Source organism: Zea mays, chromosome 4 (genome assembly GCF_902167145.1).
Source record: "Zea mays cultivar B73 chromosome 4, Zm-B73-REFERENCE-NAM-5.0, whole genome shotgun sequence".
Taxonomy (NCBI): Eukaryota; Viridiplantae; Streptophyta; class Magnoliopsida; order Poales; family Poaceae; genus Zea; species Zea mays.
Window position 1 is genome coordinate 39,058,077 of NC_050099.1, and position 13,856 is coordinate 39,071,932.

The 13,856-nt window shown below is 47.9% G+C and overlaps 3 protein-coding genes across 5 annotated transcripts; 2 read left to right on the plus strand and 1 right to left on the minus strand.

The window, feature by feature from the left end:
• Positions 1-685: 685 nt before the first annotated feature.
• On the minus strand, positions 686-5,686 carry LOC100381474 (uncharacterized). Of its 3 annotated transcripts, none has more exons than XM_023302217.2 (7): positions 5,421-5,686; positions 5,156-5,301; positions 3,311-4,513; positions 2,878-3,094; positions 2,443-2,628; positions 2,089-2,298; positions 686-1,574 (listed from the first exon to the last, which is right to left on the minus strand). In XM_023302217.2, the coding sequence occupies exons 3-7, from the start codon at positions 4,472-4,474 to the stop codon at positions 943-945; spliced, it is 2,409 nt and encodes an 802-aa protein (XP_023157985.1). In that variant the 5' UTR covers positions 4,475-4,513; positions 5,156-5,301; positions 5,421-5,686; the 3' UTR covers positions 686-942. The 3 variants fall into 3 exon arrangements, with proteins under 3 accessions (XP_023157985.1, XP_008677482.1, NP_001348362.1); XM_008679260.4 differs by having other exon boundaries at positions 4,706-5,301; positions 5,421-5,670; NM_001361433.1 differs by lacking the exon at positions 5,421-5,686 and having other exon boundaries at positions 724-1,574; positions 5,156-5,387.
• Positions 5,687-9,332: 3,646 nt separating this feature from the next.
• On the plus strand, positions 9,333-11,289 carry LOC100502233 (ribosomal protein S14-like). The gene is made up of 2 exons (NM_001196710.1): positions 9,333-10,090; positions 10,673-11,289. The coding sequence occupies exons 1-2, from the start codon at positions 9,423-9,425 to the stop codon at positions 11,049-11,051; spliced, it is 1,047 nt and encodes a 348-aa protein (NP_001183639.1). The 5' UTR covers positions 9,333-9,422; the 3' UTR covers positions 11,052-11,289.
• On the plus strand, positions 9,340-12,672 carry LOC115874042 (Succinate dehydrogenase [ubiquinone] iron-sulfur subunit 1, mitochondrial-like). Its single transcript, NM_001375757.1, has 2 exons — positions 9,340-10,090; positions 12,118-12,672. Exons 1-2 carry the CDS (start codon positions 9,423-9,425, stop codon positions 12,296-12,298), a joined length of 849 nt encoding a protein of 282 aa, NP_001362686.1. The 5' UTR covers positions 9,340-9,422; the 3' UTR covers positions 12,299-12,672.
• The last annotated feature ends 1,184 nt before the right edge of the window (positions 12,673-13,856 follow it).

The following is a 13,856-nucleotide window of genomic DNA, read 5'->3' on the forward strand; positions in this document are numbered from 1 at the left end:
AATGATTATGAGAAAGAGACTTCAAACGGGAACACTTGCAAGGGAAAAAGTTCTATAATTTTGGAAGCGATGCAATTCAGATATATTAGGGAAATATTCTAGAGCTCCTACCTCTCTCAACCAAATACTCCTAAAACCGCTATAATTCCACCTCGCTCAGAACCATACACTACATTGCATTAGGAAGGGACGTTTAAGATCACCATCTTGAAAGGTTCTCTCTAGTTTGGGGACGCTTAAGGCCTTGTTCGTTTGTGCCAGATTGGTGGGTCAGAACGATTCCTAACCGAATTGCTTCTCTAATTTATATAAACTTTGATTAGCTGGAACGATTCCAGGTGCAATCCGACACAAACAAACAAGGCCTAAAATTGTCATCTTGAAAGATATTCTCTCATCTCCTGATGGTTCCATTCGACCAACCCCATTGTCTCTAGACCTATCAACAAGACAAAATGGTATCTTATCTTCCTATCCCCGAAGCAAACACAAACATAAACACGTTCTAAGGGCTAGTTTAAAAACTTAAATCTCCTCCGGAATTGAAAACATAAACACGTTCTAAGGGCTAGTTTAAAAACTTAAATCTTCTCCGGGATTGAGATATGAATTCTCCTCAACCCCTCTAATAATCTCAGAGGGGATTTAAGTTCTCAAATTATCCTTAAATAGCGAGACCTGTCCATTTAAGCTTTCGGTAAAACTAACGCGCGCCATCAAACATACAATTATAAATATGGTATGCTACCAAGAAAATTTAAGCATCCGACTACAAAATAACCTTTATGTTAGCGACCGATGCACATGTAACTGTGTCTTTGACCACCCCATCGGAGGCGAGCTACAGTAAACAGGTGGTCACACTTGACAGTCTGAACTACTGCCCCCATCTCCAGCTTGAACTAACAGCAGAGGATTGCTCTGTCCCTAATCTGCTGCAAACTACCCTGCTTCCCCCTTCGCCTTGCAGTCCGGTCCGATCTTGCAGAAGCAGCAGCTGAACAGCTTGGCACGGCGTTTCTCCCGCGTCCGGGGCTTCTGACGGGGAGCGCAAGCACCACAGGGTAAAATGTGCGAGCAGCAGCCAGGACGAACCCCGCCATCATCAACCTTTGACTCGTCTCCGGCAGCGGCGGCAGCGGCTTTCAGGGGAGTGTTTCCTGGGGTGGATGCTGCAGGGACAACGGAGATCTTCTGGTAGCTCAGGATCCTCGGCTCGGTGTCCACGGCGTCGCCACCCGCGCCGCCATGGAGGCACCCCAGGATGTGGGACGATCTCTCCTTGGCCTGCCCCAAGGGTGGGGAAGGGCAGTCTCTCCCGGATGACACCACGGTTCTGCAGTTTGAGGTGGCTGGGTCCTGTGCCTCGCGGTCTTCTTCTCTTGACTCCATGACAAGGCTGACGGACGAGTCCTTGGATCCCGCCCCGTTGCCGGAGATAGGAGATAGGTTGATTCGGATGTCGACGCTGCACCTCAGCAGATTCTGCAGAGATGCACATAGTGGCTTCCAGAAGTTCTTTGACGTTGGGACAACCTCAGGATGGCAGAACTGTAGCTCAGCAACCGCCACACCTACAATTCAGAGCCAAAAAAGAATGAGATCTGACTTGTGTAGAATATCCACAGTCAGGAACACAGTGATGCTAACCGAATGCATGCAGTCCAAACTGGCATAGGCAATATTTGATGCCTAGCAATGCAAGGTGCACCCCCATTAGGCCATGTTCGGTTACAAGTGGTTCGAGGGGGATTGAAGGGGATTAAATCCCCTTCTAGTTAAAATTGAATAGGAGGGGATTTAATCCCCCTCAATCCCCTCCAATCCTCTCGCAACCGAACAAGCCCTTAGGAAGACAACACCACTAGCGTAGCTTATCAACAAGTATGCCTATTGCTATATCATGCATATGTCCAAACAAACATGTGCTTTCTGAAATGTAGCAATGACCAGCTGTCTGGAAAGGTGTTAAGGTGGACCACAGCAAACAACAACTACAGGAAGCAAGGACACGACTGTTCAGTGACAAACGGATCTGTCTCCCAGTAAAACAGAAGAAAGATGTCCCACACACACACAGCAAATTACCTTGGGTTGTGTACAGAGATGACAGCTTTCCATCCTTGAGTAGTAGATTTTGAAGTGGAGGGGACGAGCAGTTTTCAAGAGCTTTCATCCATATCGTCTCCAGTACATCTGGATCTCCCAGATTCATGTCTAGAGAACTGATTTTGTTCTGGGAACAAAGATGGGAACTCGTGTCTAAGCTTTCATCTTTCAGTGCTGCAGTCCCATCATCTGCACAAAGTACACCTCCTTATCAGTAAACAGACATACTGATGAAGTGACATTGACATTAGTTCCACTTCACAGTGCTTCTTGCTCTCAAATATTTCAACATTCAGGAGGGATTAAATTAAGGGTGCAGAGAATATTAATTACCTGTATGACTTTCAGTAAACATGCTTGAAACCGCAGTATCATCTAGACAGTAGGGTTCTCTCATATTAAACTGTAACAGTGCAGCAGTGAGCCATGTAGACTGGTTTTTTGTGGTCTTCAATTGCTTTTCAGTTTCAGAGAGTATTTCCAATGCATTCCTAAGTTTGTGTACATCCACATCAGCAGCTGCAAAATTGATAGAAAGAGAGAGACGGAACTGTAAACGTTGTATTATAGAATGGATGGGGTATTAAACAGTATTATGTGGCTAACTCATAAATAAAAAAACATAATCTTATGTTCAGCAAGAGTATTCAGTAGAAATGATACTCTATCTTATACTTCAGCAAAGCTTGTCAACAACTGCACAAAACACTTGCGGCTATTTAAAATGTAGATGCATAATTTTCAAGATTAAGAAGGAAGAAAGCATACATGTATGTTTGCCGGTAACTCTTCTAACTTCTGAAGAATCTGACGGGTGCTTCCCAGCTAAAATATCCATGATATGATTCGCAAGCTGAGCTAATAGCTGCAAAGGGTCGACTTTTGAGCTCAAAAGCTCCCTGGCCCTCCTCACAATTGTAGCAGCATCTGATGACATGGCCAGATTGAGAAGATCAAGCAATTCATCGTCTGACACATCACCTATCTGGGGAAATGAAAAAATAAGGGAAGTTCAGGTGCCGACAAATTGACGGTTTCCAATGGAAAACGGTTAAAACTGTAGATTGTGGTAACAAAAAGGGAACGAAAACAAAGTTCAGGTGCCGACAAATTGACCGTTTCTAAAAGAAAAGGGTTAAAATCGTAGATTGTCGTGACTCCTTTTCAGGAAAGAAAACCGAAGTAATCAATATCCACCTACCAGCTCATGTGTCACTGATTTGCTGATTCTCTTTCCAAGTAGAGTTAGTTGGTCAAGCATTTGAATTGCATCTCGAATGGAACCGTTAGCCTTGCGAGCAAGAAGGTCCAATGCCTCCGCTTCGAATTCCATCCCTTCTTTTGTACAAATCTTGATCAACCTGCGGGCAATCTCTGCGTCATCTATCTTGCAAAACCTGTAGCTCTGGCACCACCCTATGGAATTGCTTGGTAGCTTTTCAATATCAGATGTGATCATAACAAAGATTGTGCTCTCAGGAATCCCTTCAAGGCTATTGTAGATAGAGTACCATCCCTCCTTGTCCATGTGCTGGCAATCATCAACGATCAGAACCTTGAAGTGTGAAGAGGCAAGGACTTCACAGGCATTCCTGAGCAAGGCCGCGACCCTAGACTTGCAATCAAGTTTGGAAGCATCAATCTCTACCACACTGCTGCTGCTTCCCGAGAATATGGGCATGCACTCGTCACAGCGTCCACATGGCTGGTTCTCACCTGGGGAACGGCAATTCAGCGCTGCTGCAAACGTTCTAGCCGTGGACGTCTTGCCCACGCCGTGCGGACCATGGAAGAGGTAGATAGGAGCAAGCTTTCCTTTCAAAACGGCACCCGAAAGAGACTGAGCAATAACACCATGCCCAACAAGCTCGGAGAAAGATCTGGGCCGGTACTTCTGAAGCAAACTCCTGGAGCTCTCCTGGAACGTGCTGGCCTCCCTCCGGCCAATCTCCTCCCCATCACCCACCAAGCCAAAGGCCCTGTCCTTTGTGCTCCTCGACATCCCGGAAATGGCCGAGCAACAGCTCTGGTTGTGGAGCGCCGCCTTGGCCATGGCATTGGCCTTGATGATGTTGATGGGCGAGTCGGCGAGCCGGCCAGACCTGAGGCCGTCACCGAACTCCTCCCTCCTCCGCTGGAGGTGATCGTACGCGTTGTAGCTGAAGCTGTGCCTGCCGTAGGCATTCTTGTTGTTCGCCCCCTCCATTTCGTCCTCGTCGAGGGAGCTGCCCTCCCAGATGGTTTTCTTGGCGGAGAACTTGGCCAGTGAGTTGGTGTCCGGGTCCCTCAGGGATCTGGACCGCATGATGGCCAACAGGGCCCTCGAGACGGGGATGTCCACCGAATGCCGCCTGCCATCAATCATCTTGTTGCTGCGGACTCCTGCTACCTCCACCGACGAATCCTGCGATGCAACCACAAACCAGCGTGTCATGGAATGGAAGAAAGAAGGCTATCACGGAAACAAAAAAAATCAGGCATTGCGCGGTGAACACACACGGTTGAAGCAACAAACAATCTTTTCTCCCCGCGGCAGTGAACGGGGCACCGAAATGCAGACTGGGAAAGGAAATCGCAAGAAAGGAATCTGCTTTACCATCCTCCCCAAGCAAGCAGCATTGCCATGCGAACGGCCTCACGAGGAAACCGAACGGCAAAGAGACGAGAATCCCGCGCCTTGCTTTATTCTACACCCAAAAAACCCGCCTGGGGCCTGGGAGGAACAAGACGGAGATGCAGGCGCGAAATGCATCCACGAGTGCGGTGGGGGGGGGGGGGGGGGGGGGGGGGGGGGGATCCTGGCAACCAAAATCAAGAGAGAATTTCGCTCCGCATTCCACAATCGTTGTCGCGCGGGAAGGTTTTGGGGAGGAAAATAGGAAGAAAAAAAAAGCCCGGCGACCGGGGCGAGGCCAACCTGAGAAGACAGAACCACGAAGCAAGATTCCAGCCGAGAACAAAGGAACAACGAAAAAAAAAACCCAAGCAGCACATCGCTACGAGATGGATCGAGAGTTAGGCGTGCGGGTTAGAGTGGCTGCAGAACCTTCACGACGAGCGGCGCACGCAAGAGCCGAGCCCGGAGCCGCTGGCGCTGCCTGGTCCTGCACTCCTCCTCACGGGCGGTGTCTCGTCTCGTCGCCGTCCCAGCGCCCGCGCCGCGCCGCGCCCGACTCGACTCGACTCGACTCCCTGTCACCGCCACCGCATTAATAGGGCACGAGACACGCTCGCGGGGGAGGAGGAACAGGAGCGATGAGCAGAGCAGAGCAGAGCAGGAGGAGCGGGGAGTGGTAGCGGGCCGTAAATACCTGGCACGGCCTGGGGGTGGAAACGGAAACGATGGCGTGCGGCGCTCGAGCTGGCTGGCGCCTGGCGGGCGGGACGGTGGGAGAAACCTCGTGCGGCGTGCCCGCGGGCCGCGGCGTGGCACACCCGCGTTGATCCGTGCGGGCCGTGGGGGTAGCTTGGTCTTTTCCTGGCTGGGGTTTCTGTAGAGCTCCGTTGCGGCTGCGGGCGGGAGACTGGATGACAGGTGGGACAGTGGGTTGGGGCTCGGTGTCAGTGAGAAGGAGATGGAGTCGGGGGCGTCGTGAGGGGGTTATATTGTCCCGGGGCGGACGGGCTGGTGGGCCCGCGAGGAGGAAGAGGGGGAGGGGGCTGGAACTCGTGACCCCACCGCTGGCCGCTTGACCATGGTCGTCATCCCCACCCGTTTCTCTCCCTCTGTACAGTTTTTTTTTTTTGGCTTGCTTGGTCACTCTTCCCTCTTGCCCGGTGCTTGGTTGTTTGAATTTTACCGAATTTTGTCCGCACTTTGCAGCAGCCATCAGGAGGCGTTCGATTAAGGGTTTTGTTTGGCTCGCGGCTGGTGACTGCGCTATACTTTGTCTAAAGTTAGTTGTTCGAATTAAATAAAAAACTTTAGACAGAAAGAGTTAGATAAAGTATAGTAAGGTGAACCTAACAGATCTTAAGCACAAATCAGAATTTAATTTTGGGACGGGGAGGAAAACACTATGGAAATCGTCTGTTATTTCTCTCTATCATTATTATTGGTAGTTAGTACTTGTTTTCTTCCTGACAATCTGCTGCCGCTGATGATGATTGATGAGTGAAGAATGATTAAGAAATCAGTAGCGATGGTATCCTGTGCCCCCTTTTCGGTTGCAGCCAATCATCTCCTGCCCCTGTCACAAGAGTCAAGGCGGTGGTTTAGGTTAATACTACTACTCCTCCTACTCCCATCCCACTCCTAGCATCGCTCCAACCTCCAAGCAAAGTGTGGCCGCCTTTGCTTTTGTGCTGATAGTGCTTTTCTCTTAAAAAAATTGTTTCTCGTGCACAGATGGATGGATAGATAGCCGTTCCATGTCCGGGACCTTCCCTTCTAATCTCTGCCATTGTTTATCACGCTTCTTTTAACGAGGATCCGGTGGGAACCGACAGCAGTAACCGGCGGTGGGGGACCAGACCAACGCTAGTTGGCGTCCGGCGACCTGTTCTTTTTTTTTAATTTTTACCTCGAAATTTAAATTCAAATACACCACGCTGCTCCCTAGCCGTCTTGTAGAGCTAGTATTATAGTGTTAACACATGCTCACTGATCACCGTTGGTTAGCAGTCGTAGGGTGATTATGATTCCATCTTTTGCTCACTAATCACCGTTGGTCAACTCCACTGGCTGGACTGGGCTGCTGAAACAAACGCGCCACTTTTTTTTATTTTTATCGGGCGGGCCCATGCCGACCCGGCCCATGAGCAGAGAAACAAACAGACAAGGAAGAAGGTGAAACGATCGCATCATCATCCACTGCTGCTGGTATAGCTTGTGGTGACCATAGATCATATAGCATAGTAGGGACAGGGAGACCCTAGCATATGACATTCTAGTTAAGCTAGCTAGATCACAAGTCGCGTCTAGTCCAAAGCGAACGACCCATTTGTACTTTGGAGTGATGCGTGTTTTGCCGTGCCCCATCAGTTGTCCTTGCGCGCATTTGCATGAGAAGAGCGTACAGTAGCTAGTGGTACTGAAAGGAAATAAAAGTTTAGGACTCATGTGAGATCCCAGACTTTTGCACTTCCGATTGATGCCATGTCACTGTGAACATGTTAGCACGGTCAACATGTTTTTTTAAAAAAAAAACACACACACACACACAACAGCAGTTCGTGTGCACTGTAAAGACGAGTAGGGCGATCGTTTTCATTCAGTTCACACACGATATGCATGCTGAACAGATAAGAGGAATGTATGTATGGCTAAGCATAGCCGCTGGCCCGGCTAATTATTATTCTAATAATTTGAGCTCGTAAGAACAAGTCACGTAACTAAAGGATCCGATGCTCTGAGATTTACATATGAGACAAAACAAAACAAAAAAGAAAACAATGATTGGGGGAATACCAGAATCCAAAGGAGAGACAATAATAATAGTTTTGAGAGAGATAGAGGGGGAAGGCCGCTGTGTGTGCAGCAGTAACGGCCCTCTGGACGACTCTGGAGTCTGCATTTTGCAAGGCAAAGCAGACAAGATGCACAGGGCAAGAGAGACGCTGAGCCGTGCGTCTGCGTTCGAGATTTTTCTCCTCTGTACTGTACACGCTCCCATCACACACGCAACATACTCCAACTCTCTCTCTCTCTCTCTCTTTCTCTTTTCATGAGATGGAGAAAAGCTACAAGGTCAGGTAAAAAGATTCATGGCACAGTACTACGTACTAACACTCCAAGTCAATAGTGCGTTCTTGCTCATGCTGCCGTTCTGTTCTGTTACTGAACGCTCGCATGGTCCTGGACTCCTGGTCCTTGTTCATGATCTCACACTCTTCGGTCCAGATTCCGTAGCGTGCAATAACTGGGAGTGAGGTAGGGCCGGCCAGCCAGCCAGCCAGCCAGCAATGAACAGTAGACAGGATCTGGCACTGGCACTGGACAGGGATCTCCATGACCATGGCGGCAGGACGAGATGCGACGGCCAAGGCCTGTCTCTTCATGGCGGTGGGGGCAGGCAGCGTTTAAAACGAACCCCCCACTTCAATGGATGCGGCGGGGTGTGGTACTTAACTTGGCTGCACGCGGTGCGCTTGTGCAGATCCTCAAGCAAGCAAGGATATTATGTTATGATGATGGTGATGACGACCACGATGTTAATAGTGATGATGGTGGAAGCGAACCCGTTGGTCTTTCCAGAAACAGAAACAATAATGGTCTGTATACAAGTGTATTTACTGGATATAATCAAATGTGCTCAAAGTGAACACTGTCTGCACTGAAAGGAAGACACCAAACTGAAGAGAGACTGTAGGGCAGAATAATGTAACTGGAACAACACCATTATCATCTCCCCCTCCGATTTCCTCAGCCATTAAACTCACGGCTTACGCCTGCAGCCGTCGGCAACGGGCTGTGACTGTGACAAACACACACCTTGAACCTGCATCACAGAGTACACGGGCCATGCAGAATGCAACTCAGTTCATTGTTCATAATACCATGGGTCGATCAGAGTAGCAGAGAAAATCAGTCACAGGTTTGTCCTCCTGGACCCTGGTGCGGCGCAAATGACAGCAGGACATTTCAATATCAAGATGCTTACAGGGAGGAACATGGGTTCGATCGAACAGTGGGGAACCATAGCTTAGGACACAGCTTATAAGAAGCTTTAAATTGCCATGGACCACACTGAGCCATGCCACCAGAAGCAAGCGTAAACTCAACCATCCACAGCAAGAAACCAAATAATCCTTGCTATTATAAGACCGTGTGATTTACCACTGAAAAAAATGACTACTAACCAAGACTGTAAACTATTTTTTTCCTTTCATCACAAATTAAATTGTAACAATCATTATAATGACCATTTTTCCATATAATTCCTAAACGTATTTTTATGTTCTGTTCATAATCAACCATGACATCAACACGAACAGAAAGGGAATAAAAAGACGGAGGAAATCAAGAACTATCCAAAGTTATACACGTATAGATAGAAACTTTGTTTTGCCCTGCTATCATCTTGCGAGCGGCCCACGAGTCGTCCACATCTCCGCGCTCCAACCCACAACCCAGGCCCAAACCAAACCCTTTACCGGCCCCACATGTCATCCTACAGCCTCAACCCTACACCGCCATTCCGGTCGCTCCCTCTCTGACCCCACATGTCATCCACCCATCAACGACCTCAGATATAAAATACCCTTCAGTTCACAAGGCCACCACGCGCGCCCAAAGGCCCCCAACCCCAACCTTGCAGGAAAAGAGAGAGAGAGAGACGACCCCCCAAATCGGAATCCGCACACCCCCATCCATGGCCGCCGCCCTGCTCCGCCGCTCGCCGGCGGTGCGCGCGCTCCTCTCGCCGGCACTCTCGTCCCGCCTCGTCGCGTCCAAGCCCCACTCCTCGTCCCCCGCGCCGCCGCCACCTGCCAAGGCCGCCTCCAGCACGAAGACCTTCTCGATCTACCGGTGGGACCCGGACTCGCCGTCGACGAAGCCGCACCTCAAGGACTACCAGGTGGACCTGTCCGACTGCGGGCCGATGGTGCTGGACGCGCTGCTCAAGATCAAGAACGAGCAGGACCCGTCGCTCACCTTCCGCCGCAGCTGCCGCGAGGGCATCTGCGGGAGCTGCGCCATGAACATCGACGGCGACAACGGCCTCGCCTGCCTCACCAAGATCTCCGGCGCCTCCTCCGCGTCCACGGTCTCGCCGCTGCCCCACATGTTCGTCGTCAAGGACCTGGTGGTGGACATGACCAACTTCTACAGCCAGTACAAGAGCGTCGAGCCATGGCTCAAGCGCAAGGACCAGCCCCCGCAGCAGGGCAAGGAGATCCCGCAGACCAAGGCCGACCGGGCCAAGCTCGACGGCATGTACGAGTGCATCCTCTGCGCCTGCTGCTCCACCTCCTGCCCGTCCTACTGGTGGAACCCGGAGGAGTACCTCGGCCCGGCCGCGCTGCTCCACGCCAACAGGTATACCACCATCACCGCCACATCGCATCCTTTGTACTGTGATGGATGACTGCTGGGTGATGTATGCTGGATCTGTTTGTTGGTGCTGAATGATGTGTGATTGATCGATTGCATGTCATCCTTTGAATGTCTTGATGAATTGTTTGGTCCTTAGATGTGATGTTCCTATGTTGTATATCTTGCTAGCAGTAACACTCATGACTGAGTGGCTGCTGTGACTCTGATTTGATGATCTTAGTATCACAAATGAAGGAAATGTGTTGAATAGATTACTTAGACATATTTAAATGCATCATGGTTTTGATTGTTCTTCTGGTATCTAGCTTATGAGTAACAAATACATCACACTGTGGTGTGTTGAACTACTAGCCTGTCCTTCCAGTATAGAGAGTGCTAGTTTCTTTCTTTATCATTGTTAACTTGCAAATGACCATCAACTGAATTTACGATGCTAAAGCCGGTTCTTGTGGATTTGTGTGCCACACGCTTACCTTGAATGATATAGTTGTCTAATATGCTAAATTTTCTCCGCCTCAAGTTTCTAGGATGTTGCTAAGTCCATGACACATTCACCCTTTTTAGGCTTCCGCTGTGGGGGACGCTTATCAAACCGAAACCCAACATGTTCATGCACCTTCAAGCTCGAGGATATCACGGGGTGTCAGAGAAGAGAAACCTGCGGGACCACAAACGTAGACTGCTTGCAGAAAAATATGAGCTAAGAGGAAAGATGTATAAGGCCGTCTGTAGGGACCCTGATCTTCCATTGGATATGCGGGAGAAGTTCCGCTATAAACTGTCCAAGTTGCCAAGAAATAGCTCCATGACACGTCTTAGAAACCGCTGCATTTTCACAGGACGGTCTCGCGCTGTCTACAAGAAATTTCGCATGTCCCGTATCGTGTTCCGCACCTTGGCAAACAAGGGTGAACTGATGGGCGTAAAGAAGGCATCGTGGTAGATGCTAAAGAGCCAGTAGAAAAAGGCGCTAGCTCTGCATTAGTCCAGGAAAATAAGGTTGTGTGCGTGGAACCTTTCGATGTCTGATCCCTGAAACAATCTTTAAAGTTTCTGACCCGCAGCCAATTTTATTTAAATATTTTAGCTGAATCAATGTACTGTACTGTTTTTTTTGGATATTATGCACTTGTGAAGTTAAAGGATCGGAACATGTTTGTGAATGCAGAAATGTTTTTTTCTGTTATCTTTCACATTGGGTCATGAATATGTTGCGATTGTTACTCTGTACTTCATTTCCGCAAAGTAGTTACCACCTCACTACGAAGTTTACATCATGTGCTCAGAAAGGTTGTGAATATTGTACGTTTAGAGTAATCCTGACTTCATAAGTTCTTTGTTTCAGTCTTTGTTTGGCTCTACTTCTATTCTACCTTCTGGACTTCCCACTTCTCAGAAGTTTGTTCAGCATTGCAAATCCGTGATCCTTGCTGATATGTTGAGCTATTTATTGTTCTAGTGTTTTATTTGATTGTATGATCCATACATCAGCCGTTTGGTTCACCTTGCCTCTGTTTAACTTATTTGATGTGCACATGGAGGGTTTGTGTTGGATCATAGGAACTAAGATATGACAGCTAGCTTTCATCAAATAATATGATAACGAACTTCATATTCCGTTAGTGTAATTAATGAACATTAGTGTTTTGTGTGCACTATTTTTATATTCCTAGAAATCAAAACTAATAGAGGCAGTTTTGTTTGCCTTGACTTTCAGCTTTTAGGCAATAATGTTGAGTATTTTTTGTTCCTAACTGTTACAAGAAACTCTCCTTCTCCTGGACAGACAGCATATCCGTAAATGCTACATGCTGCAGATCTGTGTAGATACCGAATACTGGTATATTTAAATTGTAGAGCCTAGTAGTTTACAGTTTTGTGACCGCGTTATTGAATTTTTATCTCCAATGGAGTGGTTGAAGAAGTACCCCCGGTGTTCCAGTTTGAACTTTGCTTGGGATGCGCGTGTAGGAGGTCTTGCGCTATAAAATGTCCATTCGCTGTTGCAGGTGGATACAGGACAGCCGTGACCAGTTCACCAAGGAGCGCCTGGACGCCATCAACGACGAGTTCAAGCTGTACCGCTGCCACACCATCAAGAACTGCACGCACGCCTGCCCCAAAGGCCTGAACCCGGCAAAGCAGATCGACACGATCAAGAAGCTCCAGTTGGGTGCCCCAAGTGCCTGAAACCGAGCGTGTCTTCCCTTGAAAACGGTCGTGGAACAGACCTGTGGAAAAAATTGGGATGAACTTGCCACTTATTTCGTTGTTGTTGTTGTTCTTTGGTCTTCGCGCGGTGGTTTCTACCTGCCAAAGACGAATAATTCCCGGCTGGGGCCCCTCCAGTCCACTCCACCCATGCTTTTGTGTCAGGCGGAGCGGACGTAGAGCATAGGGAGTGAATAACCGCTACCTTATTTCATTTCTATGATGTATCTATCTAATTTGGTCCTCCCCTGATAATGCACGACCCGTAGTGTTAACAGGCGTATTTGGACCTTCAGGAAGTATTTGGACATGGCAAATGTATTTTGGAATGCTCTTATCTACCGTGAGATGCGAAAGGAACTATAGCGTAATGGTTATGGATTTCCACTAGCATCTTCTGGTCCTGGGTTTGATCCCCACATGGCGAATTTCGATTTGGTTAAAAAAAAATCTCCTTGTCATGTACCACCAGCTCTTGGGGATCGACATCCTGCGCGCTACTCTTTAGGGCTTGTTCGGTTAGCTCTCAATCCATATGGATTGAGTGAGATTGGATGGGTTTGAATCCCAAACAAGTCAAACTTCTTAATTTTTTCCAATCTCATCCAATCCATGTGTATTGGGAATAACCGAACACGCCCTTAGCTGGATTATTGCAGAGTGGAAAGTTGATCAGTCTGTTAGTGATGGGAGCCAGGATTTGAGAGTTTTCTCGGCCAGGACCTTATTTCGGTCTCTTCTTAGTATATAATACCAGGAGACAGTCTTTTTAAACTTTTACCTGCTTTCAACTGAATCAAGTGCCAAATAAAATATCATACGGGATATCACGTTAAGCCGGCCCATTTTCATATCACTCAAACCCAAATTCTGGGATTCAGAGGTATATTTATATTTGTATTTTCGTTTTTATAAAATAAGAGATGAAAAACTCTATTTTTCTTCTTCCCCTAATCTCCTTCATCCCTAACCCATCGCAAAAGCCTCCCTATATTCTTTTCGTGGCTAGGTATGATTAAACAAAAAAAAATACAAATTCATACTTTATATAAAGAGAAGGTGGAAGGTTATATAAAATAACAAAGACGGACCAACATGAGTATGATGATACCATTTAACTAAAAGGTATAAAAGCCATCGGTCGCGAGCGACCTGCCCTATGAGCCTTATACGGAGGAGGACTCTGCGGACGTTAGAGATGCCGCTGAAGACAAGAAGAAACGCGGGGTCAAGCATGGTGTTGTAGATGAAGGGTGCCCGGAGGGGAAGGGTGTGGCTCCACCGGTGAAGAGGAGGAAGAAGGTTGAGATGAGGGCTAGGGGTCCGACAAGGGGATCCAAGGCGTCTGAAACCCTAAATTAGATTTAAATTGTAACCAATGGTCAAACAAGCATTTAAATAAATTAAATAAAATGTGTAACAACCGAGAATAATACTTCCAACATGTAGACAATTTTAATATGACTCTAACACAACTTGAACGTAGCGAATCGGATTTAAAACACAGAAGTTATAGTGATTTTAAGTTTTAGGTAGC